Source organism: Erythrolamprus reginae, chromosome 7 (assembly GCF_031021105.1).
Source record: "Erythrolamprus reginae isolate rEryReg1 chromosome 7, rEryReg1.hap1, whole genome shotgun sequence".
Classification (NCBI taxonomy): domain Eukaryota; kingdom Metazoa; phylum Chordata; class Lepidosauria; order Squamata; family Dipsadidae; genus Erythrolamprus; species Erythrolamprus reginae.
In genome coordinates, this window is record NC_091956.1 from 40,844,942 (window position 1) to 40,864,220 (window position 19,279).

General features: G+C 43.5%; 1 protein-coding gene across 1 annotated transcript; it reads left to right on the forward strand.

Moving 5' to 3' along the window:
- Positions 1–1,112: 1,112 nt before the first annotated feature.
- Positions 1,113–18,778, forward strand: MED28 (mediator complex subunit 28). Its single transcript, XM_070757341.1, has 4 exons — positions 1,113–1,307; positions 2,287–2,353; positions 7,497–7,609; positions 17,699–18,778. Exons 1-4 carry the CDS (start codon positions 1,134–1,136, stop codon positions 17,894–17,896), a joined length of 552 nt encoding a protein of 183 aa, XP_070613442.1. The 5' UTR covers positions 1,113–1,133; the 3' UTR covers positions 17,897–18,778.
- The last annotated feature ends 501 nt before the right edge of the window (positions 18,779–19,279 follow it).

The following is a 19,279-nucleotide window of genomic DNA, read 5'->3' on the forward strand; positions in this document are numbered from 1 at the left end:
AAAGAAAGGGAGGAAGGAAGGAAGAGAGAAAGAGAAAAGGATCAGAAGGAAGGGAGAGAAAGAAAGAAAGAAAGAAAGAGGGAAGGGTGGGAGAGAGAAATAGAAAGGGAGGAAAAGAGAGAGAAAAAGAATTTTTTTTGCTCCCTTCCCCCCTCTGTTGATGGTGTCCCTTTTTACCAATGTTAAAATCTGGTCACTTTAAAATAAGCAATCAAATCATATAGGAATCAGTAAATATAAATCATAAGGGTACAAGCAACAAAGTTACAGTCATAGTTATTAGTTTATTTGGGTCATTTAATTTTTATCAATACAAATTGACTCAATCGTTTTCATTCAAGTGTAAAATATGGAAATTGAATGGTCTTTTAAAAACAGTGTTGCAAATACGGTTTGATTTTAGTTACTTTTATATATTGAATTTTTGTAAAGTTTTTCTTGGTTTTGCTCGTGAATTTTCTATTGTTAAAAACAGTTATAATTTCCTTTATCATTATGAATCTTATGCAGATTTGCTCTTTCCACATTTGTTCTTTATTTATTCCAATAAAATATCCCCAGTTCACTTAGAAATCAAGCTCCTGGCAGAAATGGATGGTGAGAAAAGTGGGAGGGATTTTCATGAAAATCATGGAGTCCTCCCTTGGGCTGAGACCTCTCCGATGCGTATTTTTTTTATTTTATTCATTTGTCCAATACACAAATACATAGAAAGAAAAATAGACATGTGGTAATATATATAAGGGTAAAAGTGAACTTAGAGGACAGGATATATGAAAGGAAGAGAATATATATGATAGGTGAAAGAAAGGAAAGACAATTGGACGGGACGAAAGGCACACCAGTGCACTTATGTATATAGACCGTCCATACGTAGCGACCAAGCGCTTGGGTGGGGGGAAAAGCTATTCGACGCCGTTGAAGAGTACGGGGCAACTCCCCAAAAACTTACTCATCACTGATAATTTTTGCATTTTTAGTGTAAGAATGTATGTTTCTGTGTATGTATATTTCCACGGATGCCCAAAGAAACTACCTTTCCCGCCCTCTTCTTCATCTCGCGATGTCGTGAGGCACCAAGGTTTCGTTTCCTATTGCGCATGCGCAATCGCTCCAATTTGCCCTAAATTACTATGGCCGCTGGACTGAGTGGGATGTTTGGGAACCAGGGCCCGGTGCCACCTCCGCCGCCACCTCCTCCGGTGGCCCCCGGAGGTCAGGGACTCGCAGGACTCCTCCCGTCGAACCCCACGGGTCCGCGAAACCCCATCGGTACCCTTGTGGATGATTTGGAGGCTTCTTTTGAGGTAGGACCTGCAGTGCGAACAACCCCTCCTACCATAGAGATGACAGAAAGACCGACGCTTGAAATAGGGAAACGGAGGACTATTGCAGTCCTCTTTGGGACGGGAGAGGGGTACTATAGAGATGAAGTAACTCGCCAGAGTGTCCCTTCATCTAGATTTCCGTTTCTTTCTTTAAATGGCCGCCTGCTTTAAGAGCGACGCCTGTCAATCGCTTATTAACAAAATATTTTTCTGATAAGGATAAGGAAACATTTCATTTCATCAAACAAGCCAGTGTGGGTTGATACTGGCTATGATGTCCTTTGGCTTTGTGGAATTTCGTGGGTTACCTTGGGTCCATCACTACTGTATCTCACTGGGCGGTTGTTATGGGGATAAAAAGATCCTCTTGAATATTCTGAACTCGTTATCGCAAGAAAAGGAGAAAATTATTAATTTATTTGCTAAGTTGAATCATACTTATTTTACAGAAATATATCTTTGCAGCGCAGAATGGGCTATGTTTTACGGACAATACTTAAAAAGAATGCATTCCTTTCTCTTTGTAGAATAAAAATGCTTTATAAAAGGATATGTGAAATGTCTATATTTTGTAAGGATTTGAATTTTTGTAAAAAAAATGTGTCTTTAAAAATAGCTTGTTAGTTAAAAATTAGTGAGCTTGTAACTCTTGTAAGAAAATAGTTTGTCGACATTGCAAATTGTATTGAACAAGACCCTGTAAAGTTAGTTTTGCAGACCTTCTAATTTTATCTTCAGCTTCATCTATTTATTCCATCCAGACAAATTAGTTCATTCGTTTGGAACCTATTAAATATTGTATGCTATTTTTAGTAGAGCAAAGAATTAGAAATAAATATTGTAGAAGTACATTTTTTAAGAAAGTAAAAATATACTTTAGTATAGCTTTATCTGTGCCAAAATATAAAGCTATTAACATTAACCACTTTTGTAATAAATGGTTTTTGTAATTATCTAGGCTTGTTTTGCATCCCTTGTAAGTCAAGATTATGTAAATGGTACAGATCAAGAAGAAATTAGAACTGGTAAGTTTAGGTGTCCATGTCCAATGTTTAATTTAGAATACCTATATGCAGAATGTTGATTTTCATTCAGCTTATTCTCCCTATTCCCTCTGCTCCCCACAACTCCTTCCCCTTCCCATCCCGTTGCATCAGAATCACATTTTTTTTAAGCCTTAAAGTTTTGGATTTTTGGATTCCCCTCACCTCACTTTCTTCCTTTGGCAGTGACTGTCCTCCTACTCTTCTTCCTCCTCCTCCTCACACCCAAATTCCAAACTTTTATTTCTTTCCTAATGCACACATTATTTGCTTTTACATTGATTCCTATGGGAAAAGTTGCTTCTACTTAATAACTTTTCTACTTAAGAACCTGGTCATGGAACGAATTAAGTTCTTAAGTAGAGGTACCACTGTATTCCCTTTTTTGAGGGGCTGTCCCAAAGAAGAGGGGGTCAATTTCTTTTCAAAGCATCAGAAGACAAGAAGAAACCATGGATGGAAACTAATCAAGGAGAAAAGTAACCTGAAATTATGGAGAAACATCCTAATAATGAGGACAATTAATCAGTGGAACAGATTGTCTTCAGAAGTGGTGGGTGCTTAATCGCTACAGATTTTAAAGAAAATACTGGATAGCCATCTATCTGAAATGGTATGGACTCCATTAAAAAGCCAGTTTTGTCTAGAGCAGTGATAACCTTTTAGAGACCAAGTGCCCAAACTGCAACCCCAAATCCACTTATTTATCGCAAAATGCCAACATGGTAATTTAATCTGAATAATGATGTTTTACTACCTAGAATAATGTTAAATAACACAGAGTTCAGCTAATTGTTCTAAGAAAAATGTGATAAAGCACTTTTACATCAGTTCAGGGGTTTTTTCTGCTTTTGAAATATTATGTTTAGCAAGTGTTGTGAGCACTCTTGTCCACCTCTGGTAATGTCAGATTCTGAGGAGGTTGAGCCAGGCTCCTCTGGATACCCTGGCCAGTGGCATTGCCAGCTGATGCAAAGCGTGAGAGTGAGGGAGAAAGTGACCTGGATGAAGCTGGGGAACCAGCAGAGGGGGCTGATATACCAATGGGGAAATGGTCCCAGTCGGAGGAAGAAGACATTAGAGTGGATAATCCACTCTTAAATGCTAGATACAGGAGGTTATTGAGAAGACATCAGAACTTGTATGGTCAAAGGAAATGAGCTTGCAGGTTTACCTCTTGGGGGTTTGATGCCACTCCCAGCAAGTATAAAAACAAAGGATTTGGGGAAATTTGAGGTGGAGTTTCAGCGTTGCTTCATGGACACTGTGTTTGAGTTGGGGTGCTTGAAAATGCCCCCCCCCAAAAAAAACCCCTGATTTCTGCCTTGCTAAGAACTCTTTGCCAGACACTGCATGACTGTTAGAAATTGGTCAGCTGACTTTTCTATACTGCATTCTCTTTCTTATCTTGTTGGAATGCTGTTAGGCTAAAGCTGGCGCCTTTCACGGAACCTAATCTGATAACTTCGCAGCAGAGAAAAAATCCTGTTAATCGCAGCATTAGTGTGATTTAATGTTGAAAATAGTGGTTTTAGTCGATGGTTTTGCTCCGAAAGCCCGGAAATAGAACAGCAACAATTAAAAAAATCTTTTGTAATATTTCTCTTTCCCTCCCAATCTCTTTTCCCCTCCTTCTGTCTTTCCTTCCCTCTCTTTGCCTGTTTCTCTCCCGCCCTCCCTCTTTATCTATATCTCATGTCTCTAACTATCCATCGATCCCTCCCTCCTACATCCATCTATCCATGCTCTCCTGTTCAGCTTCACGTGTTGTGTGACCCCAACTACTTGGGCTGTGGAGAGGGAGTGGAGGCTGGCAGGCAAAGTCAAACATTAGATATTCACACAAAATAAGGCAACTCCAACCTGGATCCTGTTAGGAGGATCATCCCTTCCCCCTATCTCCCTGCAGCGGGGCCCAGTCAGCCTGAGTACAGCTCCCTCCTTGGAAGCAACCAGCAAGCAAACATGTGGTACTCTGGCTGAGAGGCGGTGAGGCGGTGACATGGAGCCCCACCCCTGGCCAGCGAGAGCGGAGCAAGCAGGGTATGCACCTTTCCCGCTGTGGCACTAATGAATAGGGTTGCACAAGCTGAACATTTGGAGCCACACTCAGAGTTTGCAAGTAGGCTCGGGTCCACTTAGCGGGGAGACTCCAACCTGTTTGGTTTGCTTCAGCACGGGGTGGAACGCAGAAGTCAGAAAGACTCCTTTAGGGTGACTAACTTTTTCTACTTTTGAAATGTTATGTTTAACAACAAAAAACCATTCATAATATAATATCTCTTTCCCTCTCCCTGCCTCCCTAATTCTCTCTCTTCCCCTATCCCCACAGGTATGGATAGGTGGGGAACCCCTGAACTAGTGCTGGGTGATAGGAATTGACTTTCAAAGACTGATGAGCCCAGGAGCAGTGCACGCATGCTGCTGCTTCTTTTTTTCTGACCCGAGATGACGCAGGGTTGCATTATGGTTCTGCATCATAATGGTCTTTAGGAGAAAGACAGGGCCCTGTCTCCCCATTGTGAAGTGCACGTGAAAAAGTTAATCAATTCCAACTTTGCAAGATCTTTTTATTTTGTGAGAAGTTGGAATTGAATGAAATGCAATGGAGAAAAATGATTGGGGCTGGGGTGACTGCCCAAGTGCCCACAGAGAGAGCTTTGTGTGCCACATCTGGCATGCGTGCCATAGGTTCGCCATCACATGTATAGAATCTCCTGTTTGAGCAGGGGGTTGGAGTAGAAGGCCTCCAAGATCTCTTCTACCTCTATTCTGATTTGTTATATGATTGGGATACTTTTCATTTAAATTATCGTACTGAACTGACAGCAAGAATTCTCCAACCCTTAGGAATAACAATAACCCACAGCCACACACAGACAGGAATTATCCAGAAACAAAGACAAGATACAGAAGGATGAATGAAACAATATAATTTACAACTGCAACCATTACAATCAATTGTTGATGTAGTGGAACAAACATCACATGAATTTATAAACAGGATCCGTGAACACAGGCTGGCAGTCAAATGCAATGATCACAAATCCTTAATCTCTACCTACATCGAGACCAAACCTCTGCTACCATCTGCCACACTTGTGAATTCATTGAAGCCTGGCACTCTGCAAGCAATTCCATCAATATACACTTTGATCTACAACCAGTCTACGAACCCCTCAGAATCCAAATCAACTGCACCACCAACCAGAGATAGCACCAACCATCAATCAGCAACAGTTCACCGCCCAATGGCACTCATTTTTTGTAACCTCCTTATTACAAGACACTGATGATTCATAGCTGACCCATCATAAGACCTTTACTTGACATACCCACAGCTGAAGCCCTTATAAACAGAAGAACACTGACATTGACAGCTCTTAATATCTGTTGAAGTTGTTAGCTAACCTGGTAATTTTTGTGGTTAGCTCTGGCCCAACTCCTGCCCCAAGGAATGTGGAGGTGGATGTGGGGGAAACATCCACATGCAACGGGCCTGTTTTGCTCCCGATAGAATCTGCCAACGAAGTCTCCTCTGACCAAGGGAGCATGAGTGACAGGAAAGAGGGAGTTTGGCAGACAGCCCAGGAGGAGATCAATCTTATCATCCCTGGATTCTGAACAAGAACTTATGACAGACCCACACATGTGGAGAGTGATGCATAGAAGAGAACAACTGAAGGATTATTACAGGAGATAAGTGAGGCCACCTGTGGTTGGGTGGGACTGCTGTAATTATTGCTACAGATAAAAAGAGCAAGCGTGCTGATTTAGCCTTGTGGAAGTTTGTCTGATTCATAGTTTCATCAAGATCGTGGTTTTGCTGTTTCCCTGTTCAAGACTGTGTGTGGACTTTCTGGACTTTGGAATTGGACTCAATTTCCCAGTTACTGGGTGAGAAATTGGATTGCATTTAACCTGTGCCTTGTGTGTATCAGAAAATCCCTTTGACATTTTAAAAGGGAGTTTTTTCTGCTTTTCTGTTGATAAAGACTTTTGGTTTTCCTTCTATTGTGTGGTGTGTGTCTTTCTGGACTAATTACCCTGTAATTACGGGTGGTTGGGATACGCCGGCAGAACAGTAATGAAATCTTTAGAAACCAACTTACAAGCTTGGATAATGAACCTTTGCCCTTATCTTATTGACCCTTGAGAGATGGGTAAAATTAGAGGGATTTCTTCTAAAAAATACCTGTTGTTGGATGTCTATGGAGATTCTCAGTTATCCTGGTCATGATTGTCCCAAAGGTGATTTTTCAAGAGGCAACTAGACTTTGTTTTTCTTTGAAAAAGTTTCACTTTTCATCCTTTTGGACAACCATGATCTGGATGACTTGAGAATCTCCATAGAAATTTAGCTATATGGGATGGATACCCACTCCCTTGGTGTGGAGTGTGAACATATTTCCAGAAAAAGTTCAGACTACAGGAACCATTTCCACTTCAAATTGAGATGCAGATAACACAGACATATCCCCACCAGCCTATGCCTGCGTTTGACAGTGAAGGGACACAGGGTAGAAAACATCCTCAGAAATAAAGAACAGTTCCACAATTCTATCCTTTCAGCAGTTCCAAGAGACTTCACAACCATTTGCATTACTCGGGTGATATAAGGCAAATGACCAGTTGTTTGAATGGAATATAAATCCTTATATTTCCTACCACCTAGTCAGGGCTGAGAACTACACAGCATTCCACCCACCCACGCAAAGACCCAATTTAAAACCTGAAATTATAACCAGGTTATCTTTGCTTAATTATTCTAATTAGGACTAGAATTTCTGTCACAAAATAATGTGGTCATGCAGTCGTTAGATGAAACAGTACATGAGCAAACCTTTGCAACTGCTGTTCCACTAATCCCAGTTGCAGTCTTTAAGCCAGAACCTCATGCTTTTGCCCTGCCACTCTCATCTCCATTTCAACTCCTCTTGCCCATCTCCTCCACTCCGTCTCTGCTATTTTGCTCCCCTGCCCTCTGACACCCTTGCTGACCTTTGCCATATGTAGATCCCCCAATATTTTACACTTCTCTTTAACTAGATTTGTTGAAGTTAAAATAGTATTTTATCTTGACTTTAATTTTTTAATAGCATTAAACTTGTTGTTCATTTCCTAGGTGTTGATCAATGTATCCAGAAATTTTTAGATGTTGCACGACAAACAGAATGTGTTTTTCTACAGAAAAGACTACAATTATCTGTCCAGAAACCAGACCAAGTAATTAAGGAGGTAAGGATATAGTTTTCTTTAGACTTAAGCATGATATTTGATTCTATGCTAAATTACAACATAGTAATTGGAATACTGTAATTGGAATATTACTATGAGGCATGAATGGGATTAAAAGCATTTATTACATAAATTCGGGCTAAATATCCCCCAATTAGAGTATTTTAATGTGCTTGGTGAAGAACTGATTGATCATTGTAGTAGGATGATCATTTGTTATGTCTAATCTGTATAATTTATTTTATTTGTTAAATTTATTTGCCACCTATTTTGCCACTTGGCTCCTCTAGGTGGCTTACAATAATACAAGGGAAGACTCGGGACGGCTCACAACACAATAAAACAGTTCATGACAAATCTAATAATTTACAATTTAAAATTTAAAATATTTTAAAAAACCCATTATTAAGCAGACATACATACAAACATACCATACATAAATTATATAGGCCCGGGGGACACATTTCAGTTCCCCCATGCCTTACGACAAAGGTGGGTTTTGAGGAGTTTACGAAAGACGAGGGTAGGGGCAGTTCTAATCTCTGGGGGGAGCTGGTTCCAGAGAGTCGGGGCCACCACAGAGAAGGCTCTTCCCCTGGGGCCCGCCAACCAACATTGTTTAGTTGATGGGACCTGGAGAAGGTCCACTCTGTGGGACCTAATCGGTCGCTGGGATTCGTGCAGCAGAAGGCAGTCTTGGAGATATTCTGGTCCAATGCCATGAAGGGCTTTACAGGTCATAACCAACACTTTGAATTGTGACCGGAAATTGATCGGCAACCAGTGCAGTCTGCGGAGTGTTGGTGTAACATGGGCATACCTGGGGAAGCCCATGACTGCTCTCGCAGCTGCATTCTGCATGATCTGAAGTTTCCGAACACTTTTCAAAGGTAGCCCCATGTAGAGAGCATTACAGTAGTCGAACCTCGAGGTGATGAGGGCATGAGTGACTGTGAGCAGTGAGTCTCGGTCCAAATAGGGCCGCAACTGGTGCACCAGGCGAACCTGGGCAAACGCCCCCCTCGCCACAGCTGAAAGAGGGTTCTCTAATGTGAGCTGTGGATCGAGGAGGACGGCCAAGTTGCGGACCCTCTCTGAATGGGGGTCAATAATTCCCCCCCAGGGTGATGGACGGACAGATGGAATTGTCCTTGGGAGGCAAAACCCACAGCCACTCCGTCTTATCAGGGTTGAGTTGGAGTCTGTTGACACCCATCCAGGCCCCAACAGCCTCCAGACATCGGCACATCACTTCCACTGCTTCGTTGATTGGACATGGGGTGGAGATGTAAAGCTGGGTATCATCAGCGTACTGATGATACCTCACCCCATGCCCTTGGATGATCTCACCCAGCGGTTTCATGTAGATATTAAATAGCAGGGGGGAGAGGACCAACCCCTGAGGCACCCCACAAGGGAGAAACCTCAGGGTCGACCTCTGGCCCCCCACTAACACCGACTGCGACCGACCGGAGAGGTAGGAGGAGAACCACTGAAGAACAGTGCCTCCCACTCCCAACCCCTCCAGCCGGCGCAGAAGGATACCATGGTCGATGGTATCGAAAGCCGCTGAGAGGTCAAGAAGCACCAGGACAGAGGATAAACCCCTGTCCCGGGCCCGCCAGAGATCATCCATCAATGCGACCAAAGCAGTTTCCGTGCTGTAACCGGGCCTGAAACCTAACTGCTGGAGATCTAGATAATCGGCTTCTTCCAAGGACTGCTAGAGCTGGAGCGCCACCACCTTCTCAACAACTTTCCCCGTAAAGGGAAGGTTGGAGACTGGACGATAGTTATTAAGTACGGCTGGGTCCAGGGAAGGCTTCTTGAGGAGGGGGCGCACAAGCGCCTCTTTATAGGGTGTTGGAAAGGACCCCTTCCCCAAGGAAGCATTGACAATCTCCTGGACCCAGCTACGTGTCACCTCCATGCTGGCCGAAACCAGCCAGGAGGGACACGGATCCAGTAAGCAGGTGGAGGAACTCACAGCTCCAATGGCCTTGTCCACTTCATCAGGTGTCACCAGATCAAACTCTTCCCAGACAGGTGGACAAGTACCGGCCCCAGTCACCTCGACTGACTCGTTGTCAGTTGACTCTGTTTTACAATTAGAGTCGATGTCCGCCCGGACCCGAGCGATTTTATCAGCGAAAAACGTGTTAAAATCCTCGGCACTACTCTGTAAGGGCTCCCCAACTCCCCCCTGGTTAAGAAGGGAGCGGGTCACCCTAAACAGAGCGAAAAATGAAGGAAAAAATACTTTCCCCCCCCCACTATAGACAAATTCATTCATATACTGTATTATGTGTGTGTGTGTGTGTGTGTGTGTTTTCTGTTGGATCACCCTGGTATATTGAAGGAACGTCACAGTTCCTTTTTGCCTATAGGCCCAACCCAGGGCCATTTCAAGGCAGTTAATTTGCTCATAGCCAACAAACTATGTTCTGTATGTATCACATGTTTTTGCTCAATATTAATTAATTTAAAATATTCAGCAAAAAAATGTGATGTGTGTGTGTGTGTGTGTATACACCATCCAATATTATAGAAAGCATATATAAAAACACATTTCTTATCATTTAAACAAAATTCCTTCCTTTTACTGTCCCCAGTCTATTTTTTAATCATTCTCTCTCAAACTCCCCTATATCGACTCCTTCCTCTTACCTATTTACACCTTCACTCCTCCTCTACCTCTCTCCTTCTCTTCCTCCCTTCTCTTCCTCCCTTCTACTTCCACCATCTTAAAACTTTTTTAGAGTATCTCCCCTCTCGAATTTGCAGACTGGTATTATATAATTCCCTTAACTATTCCCCCCCAAAAGAAGAAAAGAGAAGAAGTTGTTGTTGCTGTTATTATTATTATTTATGTCTTTCTAAATCTTCACTAAGTCTTTTAAACTACATACTGTATAAAGAAAGAGAAAGAAAATAACACCACCTCCAATAAGAAAATTCTAATTTTGTCATCTGGCTTCACAACCAAATTAGTCCAACCACTAATTTTTTTTAATTAATCATTATAACTTATTTTTCCATCATTATTGGCTATCTCTCATAACTTCGTTTTTAGACCTATTGCTTTCTCCCCTTTGATAATTTCCTCAATATCTATTTTTCTTTTATTGCCTCTTTTACTGTAACTAAAAACCTCTATTCTACCTTTAAATATATAGTCCAATCTATTATATTTCAGTCCTTTTCATTTTAAAAAACACATTTTCTTAATAGCCAATATCAGGCTTTCACATAACCAACCATCATATTTCATTTAGATTTTTTCTCATAATTAATCATCTTCCGGGGTCCTGGTGATGAGTGTAATCCGGGCCCTGGGCTCAAGCTGCTGCTGCTCAATGCCAGATCGGTAGTGATCCTGGATGAGGAGGCCGATCTGGTATGTGTAACGGAAACCTGGCTGGGCCCGGAGGGAGGAGTACCTCTCTCGGAAATATGCCCAGCCAGGTTTCAGACATGGCATCAGCCTCGACCCCAGGGAAGGGGGGGAGGAGTGGCTATTGTAGCTAAGGAGAACCTTTGCCTGCGTAGACTCGTTGCCCCTGAGATTGCAGGTTGTGAGTCTCTCCTTGTGAAGTTGGACTTAGGGGTTCAGGTGGGCTTGTTACTCACGTACCTGCCTCCCAGCTGTGTGTCAACAGCCCTGCCTGTGCTGCTCAAGGAGGTGGCCGGGTTGGCGGTGGAGTTCCCCGGACTTATTGTCCTGGGGGACTTCAATCTACCGTCACTCGGCGGTTCCTCTGGACTGGCACAGGAATTCATGGCCACCATGACAACCATAGACCTGACTCAAGTAGTTCAGGGTCCGACTCACGAGGGGGGACACACACCTGACATGGTATTCCTCTCGGAGCAATTGAGTAATGGTCTGAGACTAAGGGGCTGAGCATTGCCTTTGTCATGGTCAGACCATTTTCTACTGCGGCTTGATTTCCTGGCTCCAATCCTCCCCCGCAGGGAGGCAGAACCGATTAGGAGGTTCCGCCCCAGCCACCTGATGGACCCTGAGGGCTTTCAGAGAGCGCTTGGGGTTTTACCAGATTCACTCGTCCACAGCTCGGCAGAGTCTCTTGCTGAGGCCTGGAACAAGGCTGCAGCAGAGGCTCTTGACGGAATTGCGCCATTGCTACCTCTGTGGCGCTAGACCCCGTAGAGTTCCATGGTTCAACGAGGAGCTCCGGGAGTTGAAACACCAGAAGAGACGTCTAGAGCAGCGTTTCCCAACCGGTGTGCCGCGGCACAGTAGTGTGCTGCGAGACACGGTCAGGTGTGCCGCAGGAAGCTCCAGGTGGGCGGGGCACTGCCAGTGCCAGACCGCCAGTGCCTCCAACCTGGAGCTCCCACTCGCAACTGTCCCCCGGCTACTGCCCGATGCAGCTGTTTCCGGCTGGGCCGCGGCTCCCTTTACTTCAAGCCTTCTTTCCCAGCTTTTTTGGCCGGAATAACCCCCTTTCTCCAAGGCAGCGACTTAGCCGGGCTGTGTTGAATGCTTGCAGAATTAAAGTGAGTTTAATCGGGGCTTCAGTCAGCGGCCCTTCCTTGACGCTACCTGTGAAGGGGCATTGAAGCTCCCCCTAACTCGAAGTCCTCCGTTCTGGTCTCCGGGGCATGAGGGGGGGGACTCGGGTATTTACTGAGGGAAGATAGTCGCGCCAGACGCGGGCAAGCGAAAAAGAAGGGAAGGTCGCCAAGCGGAGGCGAGGCTCCTCCACAGACGGTGGAGTTTTAACTCTTGCGCGCCCTTTGGGGGGGCGGGGGGCGGGAGGGAGAAAAACGGGGCTCGGAGAGAGAGAGCCTGAGGAGACCCGGCGTCGGCCAGTTGACTCCGGGACGGCAGAGCCTCTCCTCTTTTTTTTCCCTGCGGGAGTCAGCCGGAAACGGTGCCTCTGGCCAAACGCGCCCTTGGCTTCTCTGCCCTGCCCCATTGCCCGTCCGATCCGCCCACTCTCCTCTTCCTCCTCCTCCTCCGCCTCCTGTATTGGGGCGTGATCCGCCCCCTCTCCTTCGCTGCCGGAGAGAGAATGGAGGGCGCCGTTGTCTTCGCCTCCGCCCGCCGGCTCCCCTCGCCCTCCCAGACGTCCCCAGCGCCCGGCCGCGCGCCGCCTCCCGTTAGCCCGGCCGACCTTTCCCTGCTGCCATTTTCATGGCGCTCGCTCGCTTCTCCGGTCAGCAAAGCCATCTGCCCAGGAAAGCGCCGCGCCGCGCTTGCTGGCCGGAAAAGCGAGCGATCCGGGAGTCCGGGACTGTGTGGCTTTGCGCCATGAAGAGAAAACGGCAGCAGGGAAAGGTCAGCCGGGCTAACGGGAGGCGGCGCGTGGCCGGGCGCTGGGAACGTCTGGGAGGGCGAGGAGGCTGATGGCTGCTGTTGCCTCTTAGCTGCAGAGCCGGCGGGCGGAGGCGAAGACAACGGCGCCCTCCATTCTCTCTCCAGCTCTCTCTCTCTCTTTCTTTTTCTCTCTGTTGCCGGCATGGTGAACGACAGAGAAAGAGAGAGAGAAAAAGGAGGGGAGAGAGAATGAGAGAAAGAGAAAGAGAGGGGAAGAAAGCAAGAGAGAGAAAGAGATGGGGGAAGGAGGGAGAGGGAAAGACATGGAGGGAGGGAAGGAGGGAGAGAGAAAGAGCAAAAAAGAGGAAGAAAGAAAGAGGGATGGAGAGAGAGAAAGGGAAGGAAGAGAGAGAAAGAGGGAGGGAGAAATAGAGTGAAATGGAGGAAGAGATTTTTTTTGTCCAAACTTTTCTTTAGCCCCGCCCCCCGCCCCCCCTTCAGTGTTCCCCAGAATTTTGAAAATATGAATAATGTGCCGCGGCTCAAAAAAGGTTGGGAAACACTGGTCTAGAGAAGCGATGGAGGAAGAGTAAGTCCGAATCCGATCGAACACTTGTAAGAGCTTTTATTAAGACCTACAAAGTGGCGCTCAAAGTCGGGTTTCAGGCCTAGCTACAGCACGGAAACTGCTTTGGTCGCATTGATGGATGATCTCTGGCGGGCCCGGGACAGGGGCTTGTCCTCTGTCCTGGTGCTTCTTGACCTCTCAGCGGCTTTCGATACCATCGACCATGGTATCCTTCTGCGCCAGCTGGAGGGGTTGGGAGTGGGAGGCACTGTTCTCCAGTGGTTCTCCTCCTACCTCTCCGGTTGGTCGCAGTCGGTGTTAGTGGGGGGGCAGATGTCAACCTTTAGGTCTCTCCCTTGTGGGGTGCCTCAGGGGTCGGTCCTCTCCCCCCTACTATTTAATATCTACATGAAACTGCTCGGTGAGATCATCCAAGGGCATGGGGTGAGGTATCATCAATATGCCGATGTCCAGTCAACGAAGCAGTGGAAGTGATGTGCCGGTGCCTGGAGGCTGTTGGGGCCTGGATGGGTGTCAACAAGCTCAAACTCAACCCAGACAAGACAGAGTGGCTGTGGGTCTTGCCTCCCAAGGACAATTCCATCTGTCCGTCCATCACCCTGGGGGGGGAACTATGTTCGCAACTTGGGCATTCTCCTCCATCCACAGCTAACATTGGAACATCATCTTTCGGCTGTGGCGAGGAGGGTGTTTGCCCAGGTTCGCCTGGTGCACCAGTTGCGGCCCTATTTGGACAGGGAGTCATTATTCACAGTCGCTCATGCCCTCATCACCTCAAGGTTCGATTAATGCAACGTTCTCTACATGGGACTACCTTTGAAAAGTATTCGGAAACTTCAGATTGTGCAGAACGTGGCCGCGAGAGCCATTGTGGGGCTTCCCAGATTCGCCCACATTTCTACAACACTCCGTGACCTGCATTGGCTGCTGATCTGTTTCCGGTCACAATTCAAAGTGTTGGTTATGATCTTTAAAGCCCTACATGCCATTGGACCAGGGTACCTCCGGAACCGCCTGCTACCACACGAGTCGATAAGGTCCCACAGAGTTGGCCATCTCCAGGTCCTGTCGACTAAACAATGTCATTTGGCGGGCCCCAGGGGAAGAGCCTTCTCTGTGGCGGCCCTGGCCCCCTGGAATCAACTCCCTCCGGAGATTAGAACTGCCCCCGCCCTCCTTGTAGTTTGCAAACTACTCAAGACCCACCTTTATCGCCAGGCATGGGGGAGTTGAGACACCTTCCCCCAGGCTTTTATATTTTATGTTTGGTATGTATGTGTTGTTTGGTTTTTAAATATGATAGGGTTTTATATGCTTTCTTTTTTAATACAGTGGAACCCCGACATAAGAGCTGCTCTACTTAAGAGCAACTCGAGATAAGAGCTGGGAGGGGAGAGATATTTTTGTTCTACTTACAAGCCCAAATTCGAGATACAAGCGCCAAGGAGCTGTCTCCTGAAGCCAAACGCTAACTTCCGCGTTCGGCTTCAGGAGACAGCTGCGAAGCGGCGCGCGTGTTTTAAAAGGTTGCAGCCGGCCTGGGGGGCTCGGGGGGGTGCTTGCAGCTTTCTTTCTTGCTCTTTTTCTTTCTCTCTTTTACCTTCCCTTCCTCTATTTCTTCTTTTCTTTCTCCTTCCCACCTTCTTCCCTCCCTCCCTCCCTTTACTCATTCCTCTCTTACTCTCCCCTTTCATAAGTTTCCTTGCTTCCTTCCTCTGTTCCTGTCCCTTCCCTCTTTCCTTCCTTCCCACCCTCCGTCCATTCATTCACCCATTCCTCTCTTGATCGCTTAAAGCCGGTCCCTGGTGCAAAAAGGGTTGGGGACCTCTGTCCTACAGGATTGGGTGGCAGAGAAGTTGAACATATGTAAATTTAAAAGTTTAAGAAAGTTTACAAGTTAAATGAAAGAAACTTCATTATTCATTTATATGTACATGTACATTTCTTCATTAAAAACATGTCTTTCTGCATAATTTAGACTAACTTTGTGAGTTTTTTGAGGGCTGGAACCAATTAAAATTATTTACATTAATTCCTATGGGGAAAAGTCGTTCGAGATAAGAGCTGCTCGACTTAAGAGCCCAGGTCCGGAACGAATTAAACTCGTATCTCGAGGTACCACTGTATTAGATTTGTTTCGCTATAACATTGGTTTTATTATTGTTGTGAGCCGCCCCGAGTCTTCGGAGAGGGGTGGCATACAAATCTAATATATTATTATTATTATTATTATTATTATTATTATTATTATTATTATTATTCCTCATTAATTAATTCATATTTTTCATGTATTCCTTATCACATAAGTTAAAATCATTTCTAATTTAATAGTTGTCAAATCAAGAATTGCCCATCTATAGTACAAGAAAAAAACACCCCCCCCAAAAAACAAAAATCAAAATCAATTTCTCAAGAAACCTTCCAATAATATATCATAAATCCTGAAGTTAAAAATCTATGCCATATTCATATTACCTTGACCATTACATTGTATTTTCTTATATTAAAAAAACCTGTTATACAGTCTCAGAAATATATTTGCTTTTTTGAGGCAGGACTTTACTTTTGGCAAGTTTTTCTTATGAAGCTAATTTATAAAATATACTTGCTTATTAACAAGGACGACAAGAAAAAAATATTACAGCAAAAAAAATGTCAAGATAGTAGTCAAACTAAACAAGTCTCTCAGATATTAATAATGTACAAATCATTTACCCTCTAGTCCAATAGTTAAATTCATTCTATATACCTTAATCATCCTAATCTTTTTTGTATTTGTATTTACTCTACCTTTGAATCCTCCCCTCTCTAACTTTCTTTTTTCTTTTTTCTTATTCTCTTGTCTATCCTTGTTACCTATCTCTTTTCTATTTTTAAGTATCTTGTTTTTTCCTTACCCAGCTCTATAATACCACCATTTATTATCTTTCTCTGATCTCTTTTTCTTATTCTGAATAAATTCATCATTTTCAAAGCAATAAGCATCATCATATCTAAAATCATGTCACTATCAAATATTTTAATTTCATTAGCCAACATTGTCATTTCTTCTTCCTTATTGCATGGTTCCTCGATCCTTTCCTCTTCAGTAATCTCTTCTTATGTTTTTTTGTTCTGTTTGTTTTTCCTTCCTGATCTTTATTTTTGAATCAAGTCCACAGTCTACAAGTCCAAAGATCTCTCTACAGCCATCAAAAAACTCTGCCACCCGTTCTCTCAGTTCATTTATAATAGTCTCCATCGTGTTGACAGAGTCACTATTCCTCGATCTTAAAAGTTCCAAATTTAAAGTTCCAGTATCTAGTTCAAAGAGCCCAAATACGATATCAATCCACTAACAAAATCTTTTAGATACACCATTGGGTTGCAAATCTTTCATCTTTGGTTGTTCAGATGCTATGTAGAAATTATTCCACAGCCTCAATCTCCAATCTGTAAAAGACACTTCCGGTTTGCTCTCCTGGTTTTATTATTCCATTCTCCTTAAATGGTAACTTTTCAAAACTCAGGTTGATATTTTATCAATTCTTTGCATCACCATCCAGTCTAGTGAATGAAAACCACAGATTTTGGTTTTTAGTCACTCCTCTTTGTTACTTTGCTATTTTATAGTTTCCTTCCTTTTCCGGTCCCACTTGTTCTCTCCAGCACTCTAGAAATTTTTTTCAAGTAGCTTTTTTGGACAGAAACACTCACCAACGTCAGTCTCTTGCTCTATTCCATCCCTCCTGCATTATTGTTTGGATCTCCATCCCAGATTATTTAAAGGTTCGATCTTTCTGTTGCATGGCCACTGCAGATAATACGGCTAGAACAGCTTGCCCTGAAGCCGTTTTTCACTGCTGCCAGTTGAGGCCTCTTATTTGGGGTCCTGTGGGTATGCCGACACAAGACAGGTCCCAAACGGTGTCCTTCTTTATTGCCCTTCCTGGGCAGTTCTGGAGTTGGTTTCAAAAGACACACACACACCCCCAGCAGTGGGAATTTTGGGAACTCCATCTCCCTGCGACGCCTGTCACAATTGTAATTAAAAATGAGGTGGAAATTCATCGCAAGGAGTTAATTGTTTAAGGAAAGGAAACAGCTCTTACTGTAATTCAGATAATTTATTGGAACACATCAGGATACTTATTTTTCTAAAGTTTTTGTTCAAATGTAAATGTTGTTCCAAGGAAAGATTCTTAGTTTCTTTTCTATATGCTTCCATTTCATGTAGGATGTTTCAGAACTGAGAAATGAATTGCAGCGGAAAGAAACACTAATTCAGAAACACTTGGGAAAACTTCGCCATTGGCAACAAGTTTTAGACGATATTAATATCCAGCAGAAGAAACCTACCGAAATGCCTCAGGGACCTCTAGCTTATCTAGAACAAGCTTCGGCCAATATTCCTGCACCTCTCAAGCAAACGTGAAAAGAAGCATCATTGAAATGCCAGAATAAAGTTTGCTAAACCTTCATAAATAACATTGTACATTTTGTAGTGAAAAATATATTGTTTTTGAAAAAATGGACAGCAAGGAACCTAACCTAAGTGAGGCTACAGCTATGATTGTATAGATCAGAAAGTATGATTCTTTTATTTTATCACCTGCAAACTGAACATTGTCTCTCCCTGACTTTGGAGATATTCTGAGGAGCAAGAATAGTCTATCCCATGAGCTTCTAACATAATTGTACTTCTGTAAATCAAGGGATTGCCGTTAACATCTTTCTGAATCATGGTGCCTTTAATATCCTTGGCACAGTTGCTTCTGGTTCTGTGCTTAAATATTCTTATGGCAGTGTAAAAAAAATACCTTTGAGAAATATGTCAAAATCTGAATTGTTTTAATACAAAGCAAAAATTTCTTTCTGAATCCACTTTTTGAGTTGAGCAGCTGTATCCTTCAAATAAATTTTAAAAATGCACAGGGACAAATTAATGTTTAACTGTATTTTAATGATGTTACAAATGAATATCTGGTGAAAGTAGTTTTTATTTTTGTGTGATAAATTAACATAGATTTTACTTTTGTACAGACCACTTATGAGAATTATATTTCCCTAAGAAGGTTCTATTATATATTGCATAGTGTTAATAAGAGTCGGCATTTAAAAAAATATTTCTTAGTTTTCTTCCTCTTCTTCCTCTTAAAACTACTCTAATAGTTGGCAATTAATTGTTTGTGTTTAAGTCTCACATAAATCTGAGCTGAACTGAGGTCATGACGTCAAGGGTATTGCAACTGCAGAGAGTGCAAATATACTATTACTTTGTTTAAATAGATGTTATAAAAACATTTCAGATAAAGTTGTAGATATGTACTAAGGTTTTTCTTTGAAATCTCTAAAAAAGTAAACCTGAATTTAAGTGGAATTGGACTGGAATGCCCCAGCTATTTTGATACAGCTGTGGTATCATTTTGAGAATACAAATACGTATAATATAGATTTGATGCTGGATCCCAATTGGTATATTCTTTCACTGAATTTTTTTGCAGATTCTCACACATTCTGAAAGTGTGCTGTGCAGGCAAGGAGAATGTCCAATGGGTAAAATTGCAAAATGACATATTTTTCAGAGTAATAAGATGCACCGGGGTATAAGATGGACCTTAGTTTTGGAGGAGGAAAATGGGGGGGGGGGGGATCTACCTACAAGATATTAATCTGGCTAGTGTCCTTAGTCTGGTCAGTTTCGGCACATTATTTTATCCCCTGGTTAGGGCTGAAAAAAATCTTTGGAGGGAATAGCAATGAAAACAAGCCTGCAAGTTGGGAATAGCCATTAGGGCTTGGGGGGGACGACTTTGAA

Excerpts from the sequence above, each read along its gene's own strand:
- MED28 (XM_070757341.1), top strand. The coding sequence starts at position 1,134 with ATGGCCGCTGGACTGAGTGGGATGTTTGGGAACCAGGGCCCGGTGCCA. Across the intron at positions 1,308-2,286 it reads ATTTGGAGGCTTCTTTTGAG|GCTTGTTTTGCATCCCTTGT; the intron begins GTAGGACCTGCA and ends GTAATTATCTAG. Across the intron at positions 7,610-17,698 it reads CAGACCAAGTAATTAAGGAG|GATGTTTCAGAACTGAGAAA; the intron begins GTAAGGATATAG and ends CATTTCATGTAG.